The sequence below is a fragment of the Loxodonta africana genome, chromosome X (genome assembly GCF_030014295.1).
Source record: "Loxodonta africana isolate mLoxAfr1 chromosome X, mLoxAfr1.hap2, whole genome shotgun sequence".
Classification (NCBI taxonomy): Eukaryota; Metazoa; Chordata; class Mammalia; order Proboscidea; family Elephantidae; genus Loxodonta; species Loxodonta africana.
The window spans coordinates 130,186,471-130,201,590 of record NC_087369.1 but is presented as its reverse complement, the minus strand read 5'-3'; the positions used below and the strand labels follow the sequence as shown (position 1 = coordinate 130,201,590).

The 15,120-nt window shown below is 43.4% G+C and overlaps 1 protein-coding gene across 1 annotated transcript in view; it reads left to right on the top strand.

Moving 5' to 3' along the window:
* The first annotated feature begins 1,671 nt into the window (after window positions 1-1,671).
* GUCY2F (guanylate cyclase 2F, retinal) overlaps window positions 1,672-15,120 on the top strand; it is a 124,873-nt gene continuing 111,424 nt past the window's right edge. Inside the window, exon 1 of the mRNA XM_003414807.4 lies at window positions 1,672-2,401. Within this exon, the coding sequence (XP_003414855.1) occupies window positions 1,672-2,401 (730 nt within the window). The remainder of the gene's footprint in view (window positions 2,402-15,120) is intronic.

Sequence of the window (15,120 nt, the reverse complement as noted above, 5' to 3'; positions counted from 1 at the left end):
ATTAAAAAAAAATTGATTACTCCCAAATTTATATCTCTAGATCAGCTTTCCATTATGAGCTTCAGTATGTCAAATTTTCTATTGGACATTGCCACTTATATGTTCCACCAACCAACCAGTTGCCATTGAGTCAGTTCTAACTCATGGCAACCCCGTGTGTGTCAGAGTAAACTGCTCTGTAGGGTTTTCAATGGCATATTTTTTGGGACCTTTCTTTGGAGGAACCTCTAGGTGGGCTCTAACCTCCAACCTTTTGGAGCAGCCAAATGTGTTAACTGTTTGCACCACCCAGGGATTCCTGTATATTCCACAGGCACCACTGATTCAACATGTCTAGTGGAATGCATTGTCTCTCCCATCCTCTTCCTTCAATGTTCCTCATCTCAGAAACTTGTACTATTTTTCAACCAGTTGCCTAGACCTGAAAAACTCAAAATCATTTGGGTGTCCTCTTTATGTTTACTTCCTACATCTAGTCAATCACCAAATTCTTGCTGCTTCTCTTTTATTAATCTCTTGATATTTTTAGTCTTGGTGGAATTCATTGCCTTTCCTCTAGACCTTCGCCACCACTCTCTTGGTCTGTTATCATTTCTCATATGGATCACTAACTACAACAGCCTCCAAACTGGTCTTTCTGCCTCTGGTCTTGCCCCTTTCCAGCCCATTCCAAATACCTTGGGATTCTGAGAATCTACTATATTGTTTTTCACCTCTGGGTCTTTCTATATGTTGTTCCTTCTGTCTGGAAGGCTCATAGTCCCGACGTCTTCCTGACCCCATTCACCTGACTCACTTTCTATTTTCAATACTCAACTCAGTGAGACCTCCCTCCTCTTCCTTCCTGAAATCTGGGCTTAGGTTTTCCTCTCTGGGCTACCTTGGTCATAGCACTTCTTGTTCTATTTAGCTATTATTTGTTTATACCTCCATCTCTCTTTTAGACTCTAAGAGTGCAGTGTGGGTGGAGAAAAGTGGACATATTTAAAGCTATAATAATGATAATAACATCACTAGTATAATGCTAATGATATGCCAGGCACTGTTATAAGCACTTGATGTATGTTAACTCAGGTAACCCGCACAACCCTGGGGTACACAGCTATTACGCAAGTCGGATCAACAGGACTTGGTGATGGATTGAATGTGGGGGCAAAGAAGAAGAAGGAGTCTCAACTGACTCCCAGGTGTCTGACTTGAGCAAGTGGGCAAACAGTGGCTGGAGCTGTCATTTGGTGAGATACAGAGTACAGGTAGAGGAGGAGTGTCAGTATGGGCAAAGAAGCTCTTAGTTTGGGGACTGTCACTGCCTCCCCTAGGCTCAATCTTTTATCTGTCACTGAAAAAGCTGGAAGCCAGAGTGCTCTTGGAGCAAGCCCTTCTCGGGACTGGTGTGGGAGGTTCCCTATTTCTAGTCTGTATTATAGCAAGGATCTTGGACTGTGTGATACCTCTATCCTTACAGGACCTCATGCTTTTAACCCCAAGGACTGGGCAACAGTGAGGGCAATTACCATTCTTTCATAATGAATGTTTTCAGAAGCTTCAGAAATTATATGAATAACAGACCTTTTCCTCTGATTGACAGGCATTTGGAAACGCCACTGTACATCTTGGGACAGCAGAATACCGCAACTATTTTTTCATTAGCTTGCTGAAAGCAGGAGGGCTATGTTCCTGGGACCCTGGCCTTTCTCTCGCCTTATGCTCTGGTTCGTGGCTACCAGCAAACAGCCAGGACACCATGGCCTTGCACCCTCCACGCTCCTGTGGTGCTTGTGCTTCCTGGCTGTCATGTTCCTCCCACAGCAGGTGTGGGCACCTCCCTACAAGGTAGGAGTGATAGGCCCTTGGGCTTGTGATCCATTGTTCTCAAAGGCCCTGCCTGAGGTTGCTGCTCGATTAGCTGTTGAGCGGATCAACAGAGACCCATCATTGGACCTGGGGTACTCTTTTGAATATGTGATTCTCAATGAAGACTGCCAGACTTCCAGGGCCCTCTCCAGTTTCATTTCCCACCACAAGATGGCCTCAGGATTTATTGGACCTGCTAACCCTGGCTACTGTGAGGCAGTCTCACTCCTGGGAAATAGCTGGGACAAAGGGATTTTCTCTTGGGCTTGTGTGAATTATGAATTAGACAACAAAAATAGCTACCTGACCTTTTCTCGGACACTCCCTTCACCCATCCAAGTGCTGGTAACTGTCATGAAATATTTCCAGTGGGCTCATGCTGGAGTCATTTCCTCAGATGAAGACATTTGGGCGCACACAGCCAATCGAGTTGCAAGTGCCCTTCGGAGCCGTGGCCTACCTGTAGGGGTCGTCCTGACCACAGGACAAGACAGCCAAAGCATTTTTAAAGCTCTCCAGAGGATTCGCCAGGCAGACAGAATTCGCAGTGAGTGTTCTCCAGGCTAAAGTTTAAACGTGGCGTCAACGAAAGATATTACAATCTCCAAAAGGTTTCCTATTGTTACACCTTAGGACTGCACGTCAATTCCCAATTCCTTATGTGTTTGCACTCTTTCACATACACTTGGGCTCCTAAACTGTTCTGCTTCAACAGATCCTGCCTCACAGACGGAATAAAGGTGCATAGAACTATGCGGTTCAAATGCCTTCAGGTGCCAGTGCCTGCCCTCAGTACCTAGGTAGGAGAGAGCAGCATCACGGGCAACTGTAGCCACTCATTGTTTTTGTCCTTAGGAGCCCCATCGCTTCAGACCAGCCAAAGAGGGGTGTTCTTTTTTTTCTATTGTGGTAAAAATATATATAACACAACATTTGCCAATTTAACATTTTTGTCACATGTACAATTCAGTGACACTGATTACATGAATCATGTTGTGCCACCATCAGCAGTATCCATTGCCAAATTTTCCGTCACCATTAACAAATACTCAGTGCCCCCTAAGCAGTAACTCTTCCTTTTCCCCTCCCATCCATCCCTGTTGTTGTTGTTAGGTGCCGTTCAGTCCATTTCAACTCATAACGATCCCATGTGACAGAGTAGAATTGCCCCATAGGGTTATCTAGACTGTAATCTTTACAGGAGCAGATTATCAGGCCTTTCTCCCTTGCAGCCTCTGGGTGGGTTTGAACCTCCAACTTTTCCATTAGCAGCCAAGTGCTTAATGGTTTGCATCACCAGGGCTCCTTTCCCATCCCTGGTAACCACTAATAAACTTTGGTCCCTACACATTTACCTATTCTAGATATTTCCTGTAAGTGGAATCATACAATATTTTTCCAAAGAGGGGTTCTTATGGCTCCCTTTTGTCTTAGTCACTGAGGGAGGTTTGCCTTTGACCCCCTTCTGGACACTTTCCTTCATAAGTGCCCAGTGTCCTCGTGTCATCACATCCCACTTAGAACCTGTCTTCTCTGGAGTTCAAAATGCATGCCCCCTCAAAGCAGGCTTCCCTTCCTGCAGCAGCACATACCACATTGATATGGAGGGGGCCTACCTGATAAATGAAAGCAAACTACAATGAGAAGTCTGCCTACATTTCGACATGTTCCCCTTTGAAGGGAAGTTTTAGTTCAAAGTTGTTTTTGCGGAGACAGTGAACAAAGTTCAAAGCAAAGGACTGGCCCACTGAAGCTACCATTTCCAGGGCGTGTTTGGTAGAATTTTGGGCAGGGAGGCCCTTCCTGGTCCTCTTGAATCAGACTTCTTTGACTTAGACTTGTGACAAAACTATGTGACACTCAGTTTTGATTTTTTCCTATTCCTTTTTTTTTTTAATATCTCCACTTTGCTTTTCTCTGGAAAGTGGCAGTGATTTGTGGGAACACTGCTCATTGCCCCTTGCAGCCACTATACCACTATAGGACAGATAGCTCAGAAACTACTTGTCAAACTGATTACCACTAGGATTAGTCCTGGTCCCAGTCATTTCCTTAACGTAACAATGTGCTTATTAGAGAACAGTCCAGCTTAAGCCTGGCCTATAACCAGAAGCCCATTTTGAGTTTCAAGTGTCTCCAGTATTGGACTTTAATTATAATCATTAGGGGCGTATGAGGGCAAGAGTTTTTAGTTCCAGGAACTACAATAGTCTGCTTCCAGCTCCAGTCTACAAGATCCTATAATGTTAAGCAATCACTGTGGCTCTGATTACTTCATAATAGAGTTTGATACTTTCAAAGCAGAGCACAGCATTATTTTTAAAGATATAAAACCATTTCCAGGGGGAGCCAGGCCAGAAACTGGCTAACATATTTAGTATCATAACTTTATAATATGGTACAAATCTTCATGAAGCCCAGCGTCTCCTGCAAGTTTACATTCCATGAGTGTTTCACATCCCACCCATTCTAAATAGTATACTTTGAAACGACATTTTGGCCTCTACCATGAAATGTTAAATAAATCCACGTCCTGAAGCTCTTTGGACTGTCAGACTGAGAGAAGTTAGGACTGAGTGTTCACCACCCACAACTCGTTTGTTATTGCCCTTCCATTAGAGACTCATTCCTTTAGGTCAACGGTTCTCACTCCAGCTGCACGCTAGAGTTATCTGGAAAACTTTAAAAAATGACTGGTTCCAGAGCCCTAGCCCTAGAGATTCTGATTTAATTGGTCTGTGGTAGGGTCCCAGCAAAGGCATTCTTCTCAGTGCAGCCAGAGTTGAAAACCACTACTTTAGGTTAATGAAAATGCAAATAAATGTTCCTCACCTTCAGTCACTTTTGTCTTAATATGACTTTGCTTAATCAGATTGTTTCCTTTATAGCAGTATAAATCAGCCCGTTAAGGAAATGAAAATATTGAGATTGAGTGGAAAAAAAAAAAAACCTTAGAGAGCAGAGGATGTAGTTACAGAGCAAAGAAAGACCCTGGACAGCAACAGGAAGTGGAGTTGTTGCTGTTGTTGTTGTGTGCCATTGAGTGAATTTCGACTCATTAGTGAACCCATGTGACAGAGTAGGACTGCCCCATGGGGTTTCCTAGGCTGTAACATTTATAGGAAGGAGCCCTGGTGGGGCAGTGGTTAAGCCCTCAGCTGCTAACTGAAAAGTCAGCGGTTTGAACCCATCAGCTGCTCTGCAGGAGAAAGATGTGGCAGTCTGCTTCCGTAAAGATTTACAGCCTTGGAAACCCTATAGGGCAGTTCTAATCTGTCCTATAGCATCATTATGAGTTGGAATCAACTTGACGGCAATGGGTTACTTTCTTTTTTTTTGGTTTGTTTCCCTTTTACAGGAGCAGATTGCCAGGTGTTTTCTCCCACAGAGCAGCTGATGGGTTTGAACCTCTGGCCTTTTGGTTAGCAGCACAGTGCTTTAACCATTGTACCACCAGGGCTGGACTCAGAAAGATAAAAAGGACTGAAGACAAACCTCTGAATTCTAGGACTTTGCCTCTGGTTTCTGGCAAAACATAGGCAGGCTCTCATGAGGCATGCTGGTACCTTAACAACACAAGTCAGAATGAGGGAGCGGGGTGGTGGGCAAAGAAACTGAACCTTTAGTTGGGCTGTGGCCTAAGTATGTCCTCAGGCATGCCAACTGGTGGGTGGGATGTGGCAGCAAGAGTTAAGGAAGGGGAATGAGTCTTAAAGTAAGATAGGCCTTGTCATCAACTTGATTATCCACTCAGTGCAGGGCCCCATCCAATGGGGGGAACAGAAGCAGGCTGGAGAGAATGAGCCAAAAATAGGCATAGTATCAGAGCTGTAGCCAAGCGAACTGGAGTTCAAGGCACATCTCTGGCTCCATTAGAAAAGAGCTCATCTGGTGAGAAACAGAGTTACAAGCCAAAGAGTATGGATTGGGCCAACATAGCCATGAGGAAGGAAAGGTGGCAACACTCTAGGCATAGCATATACCAGACCAAATCTCTAGCTGATCTTCCAGCCCCTCCCAACTTGCAGAATGAGACTACTAAAAGTATTCCTGGTTGTTATCTGTCTTGACTGACAAGGACTAAAAAGGCTCTAAGCTTTCACGTGGAAGCTGTGTGTGACCTCAGCTGAGTAGGGTTGAGGAAGGTGGGGTCTGACATCTTCCCAATTCTGCTGGATATTAGGCAACATCTTAACATTATGGACCCCCTAAGCAAACCTTCAGAGAGGGGCCCTTTGTGAAGGGTCCACAATACAGCGGAAAGGTACGCATTCTTTTGGTGGAAGCTTGACAATATTTGGAAATCATGGAAATAGTTGGAAGATTGATTTTGTCTGATCTGCTCACAGTAACAGCAATCTCAGCCTCATGGTGGTAGTGATGGTGGTGGTGGGGAGGGAAGGGAGAGAAGAGCTAGTCTATCACTGGCTGGTATGCCACTCTTTCTTGTAATGTTTCCAATTAGAAAACATCACTGGCACCTTACTGGAGTTAGAGGAAGTCTAACTTCAGAAACAGGTCTAAGTTGTGTCTACACAATACCAAGGCAGTGATAAACTTAATAATGAAGATGATAATGTGGGATTCTGGGGAGGGAATATCAGAGGTGTTAGTAGATGCTGTCACAGAGACAATAAAGGCAACTATAATACTACCTTACATGTGAACAGCCCTCTACAGTTTATTGGGCATTTGCACATAGGTTATCTCATCTCATGTCATCTAGGAGAGAGGCATTTTCTTTCAACTTTTACAACACCTATAGCACTCACAGTAACAAGTAGGTAAGTGTAGGCATTATTAACACCAAAGAATGAGGTAAATGAAGTCCCAGAGTAGGGGGCTTTAGCCTTTCCCAGATTCTCAACTCATTTCCCTTATACATTGGGGCAATTATCAATTAACTTTGTTTCTGACAAAGTCAAACATAGGAGATACTATTCAAACACAAGAGCTTCAACTTACAGTCAGGGCTGTTTTGTGTGGCTATGTAGTTTGTGCCCTGCACAAGGGAACTTAGCTGAGTGGACATGTGAGGGCCAAAATCCAGTCTGCTCTCTGCTCCTCAAACCGTGTGCCCTGATGGAGGCTTTTGTCCAATGAAAGGATGGGGCACCTTTTTCTAAGCACTTAGGAATCATTCAGAATCCTTGGGTGGTGCAACTGTTAATGCTCTGTGCTGCTAACTGAAAGGTTGGAAGTTCAAGTCCACCCAGAGGTGCCTTGGAAGAAAGGCCTGGTGTTCAACTTTTGAAAAATCTGCTATTAAAAACCCTATGGAGCACAGTTCTACTCTGACACACTTGGGGTTGCCATGAGTTGGAATCAACTTTAAGGTGACTGGTTTGGTTTTTGTTGTTGTTGTTTTAAGGAGGCATCCACTCATGAAGAAGAGCACCTACAAGATTGCATCCACCTGGAAGGAGTTCTTTTTTCTAATTTGTACAAAGGATAGCAAGAAACTCTACAGCTCTTCCGAGAACTTTTCAAATGGCTATTTCAAGCCCTCCTCTCTTACTTTCATCTCTTTGCCCATCAGCTCTATGCTTGGCTGATTGTGAAATCATTCCAATGTGAGCCCTGGTGGCAAAGTGGTAAGAGCAATGGCTGCTCACCAAAAGGTCGGCGGTTCAAATCCACCAGCCACTCCTTGTAAACCCTATGATAGGACAGTTCTACTCTGTCCTATAGGGTCACTATGAGTTGGAATCGACTCGAGAGCAATGTTTTTATTTTTTTCTTTATATAGCAGTTTAGGAAACAAGGAAAACATGCTGCAGTTATGGAGAAATGTTAAAAACTTATCTCAAGCTAGGCAGCAGTGTTAAGGCAATAAATGCACTTGTCATACCAGTTTTATTTGTTATGAAAAAAAATCATGGTCTGTTGTAGACTGAATAATTATTGAATGTAATATATGTCTGCCATGATGCTGAGCTACTTGGGCTAGTCCAACACTGGTGGCAGTCAGAGCGGTGGCCTCAGGACTTAAGGCCAAGACTATATGGGGTGTCCTCAGCTGATAGAGATAGCCACGAATTGCCTAGTGCATATTCTTAACGTGTGTTTGAGGGCCTCCTACACTGAATCACACGGCGGGGGGCGGGGGTGATGGGGAGCTATGAAACAGGCAGATTCCAGAGCCTCCCGCCTAAGACCTACTGAGTCATTCCTGGAAGCTGCCTATTTAGCACACCTCCCATGTGATTCTGTTACACACTGGTTGGGGGCTACTCGCCTAATCACCAAGGAAAAGGCTCACTGAAGAAAGGCTGCCGTTTCTTAGTCTGCTATTGCATTTGGTCTTCTTATACATTCATTTAGGAGCCCTGGTGGCACAATGGTTAAACGCTTGGCTGCTAACTGAAAGATTGGTTGTTCGAGCCCACACAGCGGCTCCATGGGAGAAAGACCTGGTGATCCACCCCTGTAAAGAGTACAGCTTAGAAAACCCTATGGGACAGTTCTACTCTGTCACATGGGGTTGCTATGAGTTGAAACTGACTCAATGGCACCTAACAACAACACACAGCCATTCTGTAAACTTGGGTGGGAGAAAACTGAGAGGAAGAGGGTATGAATCTGCTTCTTTCACAATATGGTCAAAAAAAAAAAAAAAAAGAAACCAAACCCATTGCTGTCGAGTCGATTCCGACTCGTGATGACCTTATAGAACAGAGTAGAACTGCCCCATACAGTTTCCAAGGAGCGCCTGGTGGATTCAAACTGTTGACCTTTTGGTTAGCAGCCATAGCTCTTAACCACTACGCCACCAGGGTTTCCAGATGGGGTGAATTCTGGGGGAATGTGAAACTTTGGATAAATAAAACACAGTATGCCCCTCTCCCCCTCCTTTGGCCTTCCTATCTATGAGCCCCCAAACATTTGTTAAAATGAAACAGGTTAATGAATGTCAGTGGCAGGAAATGGGTTAAGATGAAAAGCAAGGGCAGTGGAGCTGGGGGTTTCTGTGAATTGGGAGGAATAGTTCTACTATCTTTGTTTTGGGGTGACAGCATTTGTGGGCTCATTGATATGCACTTGGTTCCCAAAGACTTCTTCAGCACTAGCTAGTGGAACCATTTCCATCTCACAAAGTATGAGATTGGGCCCAGTTTCTACCATAGGGGACTCCATAGCCAACAATTTTAGAGAAATAGAGTGAGTGTTGCCTTCTAAGAAACACGGTTCCTCTATCTCAGGAAAATAGTGGATAGAGTATTTCAATATAAGAAGAGAAGTAGGAGTGGAGTGACTTTGGAATTGGCTTCTTTTGTAGTTTCATCATATTTCTTGCTGCTAGCATTGAGGATGAAAGAGTCCTAGGCAGCCTGCCAACCTGCCATACTGGGTACCACAGTATGAAGATACAGCTGCCAGATAGCTGGAATGGAGCTCAGGTAGTTCAGAGAAAGTGCTAATATTACATCCTGGTAAGATGGGATCTCAGGAGGGTATATATCTCCTGGTCCTTGTTTTGGCTATAGAGTGTTTTGACCGTTAACAATCAGGATGGAAACTTACGAAATTAGCATTTATTCAGTGCCCACCTGTTGACCCAGGCCTTGCCTAGGATTTAAGCTTTCTGTACACTAATCCTTTCCTGACAACAATTTACAGGTAAAATCCCAGTTTAATGAATGTAATTTTGAGATAATAAAGTTATTTAGTAAAATTATCCTGCAGAACAGATGCATTTACAAATCCCTTTCCACAAAGCACTCAATTTATTAAATTAAGATGCTATTGTTTGAATTCAGTATTTATGCTTTTTACTTTAATTGCATTCAATGGCAGGATTTTGCTATGCAAAAATTTGCGGAGCCTGTGACCATTTTCTCATGAGGTCTTCATTTCCTCATCTGTAAAATAAGTGGAGTAGTAAGGGATTGAGCTAGATGGTTTCCAAGGATCTTTCCAGTTTAAAAAATTCTGACCCTTTGTCTGAAATGTCATCGGAGTAGGTCAATCAAAGAAAAATAAAGAGGAGAAATTCAAGCTATGGGTAAGGTCTTGGGCATAGTTAATGGCACTAGGCATTAAAGACAGGCATGGTAGTATCTACCTGCCTAGGAAACATCATTTTCAATTGTTCCTCCTTCCTAACAATCCAAATATGCCCATGTCTCACATCTCAGGAAACCCACAAAAGGTATCTAAATGCACAACCTCTTCTTAAGAACCTGTTAGTTTGCAAACATTCATCCGTGCATTTATTACATGCGTGATATATACCATATACATACCAATAATATGCATAAAATGTACCAAAATACAAAGAAAAATAAGGCACAATCCCTGACCTCAAGGTGTTGTTCACAGTCTCATAGTAGAAGCCGATAAAAATAAATCAGAGCGATAAATCCTGTAAATGCCATGACAGAACTCAGCTGAGAGTACACTGGGGCTTTAACCCAATGTCACAAGTCAGTTTCCCTGAAAACAGTCTCTCAGATGGAGATTTGCGTGCAGGAAGCTTATTGGAGGAGTGCTTTCAAGGATCAACACCTGTAACGGAAAGAAAGCAGTAGAATTGAACAGAGAGAAACTATAATGCAGCCACAACAAAGGGGCCTCAACCAGTTCCAAAAGGACCTCTGGACCCCTTTAGAATTGTCCAGAATTGAAGTGAGGAGTCTAGGCCTTTATACCTTCATGTTGACCAGTCATTGGATGCAGGCCGATCCATAGAAAGGAGCGCACTGGTGTGATAATGATTTTTTAACAACCAGCTCTTCAGGAAAAAAAAAACTTCCCCGATTTGCAGCATTTGATGATTTCCATGGTGTAATTACTCCCTCTATGACCAATTTCAAGCTACCAACATGACATTATCTGGCTCATACAATTCCTGAAAGTTTAGCAATCAGCTTTTGTGAGCCAGCATAAGGCCGTTTCAGCACATTATTGAGGGGATGTGACCTTGGGAGAGATGACTCTCTTCAACTGAGGGCAAGTCCCAGAGAGGGACTCAACTATTAGCTACAAGCACCCCCAGCAGCTGGGGTAATATGCGCTTCAGTCCTGAAGGGGGCATCTGGGTGGCACACCAGAGTATCAGTTACATGTAGTGTATGTTGAAGCATTTGCTGTATTTCAACCAATGGAAAGCACCTAGTTCCATTTAATATTTTTAACCTAATAAAGAAATTTTGATGTCCCTTTCAGTGCATTAAATAGAATTTTATCTGTACTGCATAACCTTGGTCAAGTCATCTAATCTCTGCTTTTGTAGAATAAAGATGATAATTCTGACCTACTTGCCAAGGATACTGTTGGATACTGGACAACTAACTAAAACATCTGGTGTTTCAGTTATCTAGTGCTGCTATAAAGAAATATCACAAGTGGCTGACTTTAACAAACAGAAATTTATTTTCTCACAGTTTAGGAAGCTAGAAGTCTGAATTCAGGGTGCCAGCTCTAGGGGAAGCCTTTCTCTCTCTCCTGGCTCTGGAAGAACGTCCTTGTTTCTTTGAGCTTCTACTCCTTGGTTATCTTCATGTGGCTTGGCACCTTGCTTTCCCCATCTCTGCTTCTTTCACTTGCTTGTTTAATCTCTTTTATATCACAAAAGAGATTAATTTAAGACACATCTGATGCTAATCCTGTCTCATTATCATAACAAAGAAAACCCATTCCCAAATGGAATTATAACTACAGGCATCCAAAAAAAAAAAAAAAAAACCCAAAAAACAAAAAAAAAACCCAAACTGATTGCCCTCGAGTCGATTCCAACTCATAGCGATCCTATAGGACAGAGTAGAGCTGCCTCATGAGGTTTCCGAGGACAGCCTGGTGGATTTGAACTGCCAACTTTTTGGTTAGCAGCCATAGCTCTTAACCACTCCACCACCAGGGTTTCCAACTACAGGCATAGAGGTTAGAATTTGCAACACATATTTTGAGGGGGACACAATTCAATCCATAACATTTCACCCTTTGATCCCCCCCAATTCGTGTCCTTGCTACATGCAAAATACACTCACCCCATCACATCACCCGCAAAGTCTTAAATCCACTCCAAGTCCAAAATCTCATCTTCTGAATCATCGAAATCAAGTATGGATGATACTTTAGGTGTATTCCATCCCGGGCAAAATTCCCCTTTATTGTGTGAACTGTGAAATCTAAATTATAAGGCATCTCTTTCCAAAGTACAATGGTGGGACAGGTACAAAGTAGACATTTCCATTACATATGAGAAAAACTGGAGGGAGAGAAGGGATAACAGACACCAAGCTAGTTCAAATCCTAGCAGAATACATTACATTAGCTCTTAAGGCTTGAAAATAATCCTCTCCTGACACTGTCTAGGCAATGGCCCTGCCCTCCAGACTCCGAGTGTTGGCCATGCACTTTGGATTCCGGGTGGAGGCCCCCTAGACGTGGGCTTCAGTTCCGCCTTCAGGCCAACTGAAACAGCAACTCTGCTCCCTCGGCTTTAGATGGCCCTATTCTCCTAGTCCGTCTGAGTGGCGAACCCACCCCCTTGGCCCCAGCAGGCCCCATTCTTCTGCCCCTTGGGCATGGTAGCCTCGCCTCCTCAGTTTTGGGTGGCGGCCTCATCCCCCTTGCACACCTTAATGGCAGCCCCACACTCTGGAACTGAGTTAGCGAAGACCTGACTCATTGAAACATAGAAGGTTGTGGCCCCACTCTTTGAGATCCAGGAGACCATGGCCCCACACTTTGAACCTACTTCCCATGCTCCTTCCAGCAGTTCTGCTGATCTCTGAGCTGCTCCACAGATGGTCCTTTTCTTTTCTTGGAGGACAACAGATGTAGCTCCTTTTCCCTGTTGCCTGCCTATAGAATTCCAAGAAGCAGACACCATTTTTTCCTTTTGTTCTTTCTCTGTCCCCTTCAGTCTAAGCTGATGGGTTTTCTGCTATGGTAGTTGGTAGGTGAAAATTCTAGGACACATGTCCTCAGTTTGTACAACTGAATTTTCCAAATCTTTAAGTTTTGTTTTCGTTTTGCACAGTTCATTTTTAAGTCCATCTCTTTCCTCTCACATTTTACTATAAGCAGCAAGGAAAAACCACACAGCCCCTTCAAGATCTTGCTTAAAAATCTCCTCAGCCAGATATCCAAGTTCATCACTTACAAGTTCTACCTTCTACCAAACATTTGAACATAATTAAGACAAGTTCTTTGCCACTGCATAAAAGTGTCACCCTTCTTCTGTTGCCCAATCACATGTTCATCATTGTCTTTTAAAGCCTCACCAGCAGCACATCTACTGTCCACATTTCTAGCGACAGTCTGTTGCTGGCACCATATGTATTCTCTAAGACGGTGGGGACCTTTTCTATAGCTCTCCTCACTGCTTTCTGAACCCTCACCAGAATTGCCTTTGATGTCCATAATTTTACCAACAGTCTCTTCAAGGCAATCTAGCAATCTAGCCTTTTACTGTTAGGCACCTGAAATCTCTTCCAGCCTCCACCCATTATCCAATTCCAAAGTCACTTCCACATTTTAGGTATTGGTTAGAGCAGCACCCCCACTTCTCAGTACCAAACTCTGTCTTAGTTATCTAGTGCTACTATAACAGAAATACCACAAGTGGATGGCTTTAACAAACAGAAATTAATTTTCTCACATTTTAGGAGGCTAGAAGTCTGAATTCAGGGTGCTGGCTCTGGGGGAAGGCTTTCTGTCTCTGCTAGCTCTAGAGGAAAGTCCCTGTCTCTCTGAGAATCTGCTCCAGGGCAGTCTTCATGTGGCTTGGCATCTCTCTTCCCCCATCTCTGCTGCTTTTGTTGCTTGTTTAATCTCTTTTATATCTCAAAAGAGATTGACTTAAAACGCCCTCTACGCTAATCCTGTGTCATTAACGTAACAAAGAATACCCATTCCCAAATGGGATTATAACTACAGGCATAGAGGTTAGGATTTATAACACGTGTTTTTTTTTTTTTACTTTCTTTTCTAACTTTTTTTTTTTTTTTTACTTTAGATGAAGGTTTACAGAACAAACTAGTTTCTCATCAAGCAGTACACACATTGTTCTATGACACTGGTTAACAACTCCACGAAATGTCAACACTCTCCCCTCTCAACCCTGGATTCCCTATTACCAGCTTTCCTGTCCCCTCCTACCTTCCAGTCCCTGCCCCAGGGCTGGTGTGCCCCTTTAGTCTTGTTTTGTTCCATGGACCTGTTCAATCTTTGGCTGAAGGGTGAACCTCAGGAGTGGCCTCATTACTGAGCTGAAAGTGTGTCTGGGGGCCATACTCTCAGGGTTTCTCCAGTCTCTGTCAGGCCAGCAAGTCTGGTCTTTCTTTTTGAGTTAGAATTTTGTTCTACATTTTTCTCCAGCTCTGTCCAGAACCCTTTATTGTGATCTCTGTCAGATCAGTCAGTGGTGGTATCTGAGCACCATCTAGTTTTACTTGACTAAGCTTGGTGAAGGCCGTGGTAGACATGGTCCATTAGTCCTTTGGACTAATCTTTCCCTCGTATCTTTAGTTGCATTCATTCTTCTTTGCTCCCAAAGTGGTGAGACCAGTGGAGTATCCTAGATGGCCGCTCACAGTCTTTTAAGACCCCAGACGCTACTCACCAAAGTAGAATGTAGAACATTTTCTTTATAAACTATGTTGTGCCAATTGAGCTAGATATTCCCTGAGACCATGGTCCTCACAACCCTCAGTCCAGCAGTTTGTTCCCTTGGGGAGTTTGGATGTGTCTGTATATATATATATATAATTTTTATTGTGCTTTAAGTGAAAGTTTATAAATCAAGTCAGTCTCTCACATAAAAACTTATATACACCTTGGTACATACTCCCAATTACTCTTGCCCTAATGAGACAGCCCACTCCCTCCCTCCACTCTCTCTTTTCATGTCCATTTTGCCAGCTTCTAACCCCCTCTACCTTCTCATCTCCCCTCCAGGCAGGAGATGCCAACATAGTCTCAAGATAACATATATTTTTTGGGGACACAATTCAATCCATAACACCTCCCCCAGTGGACCTGTTACTGAACTAATTTGATGAAACTGATTGATGTTTGATGGTGTAGATAAACATAGGGAGTCAGAGGCCTTGGGTTCTAGTTTCTTTTTCTAAACCCAACTCTTGCCTTGTCAAACCTCTCTAGCACTCCATTTTCCCATTATATAATGTTAAATTGTGAACCAACCAAACCAAATCCACTGCCGTCGAGTTAATTCCAACTCATAGCGACCCCATAGGGTTTCCAAGGCTATAAATCTCTACAGAAGCACACTGCCACATCTTTCTCCTGCCAAGT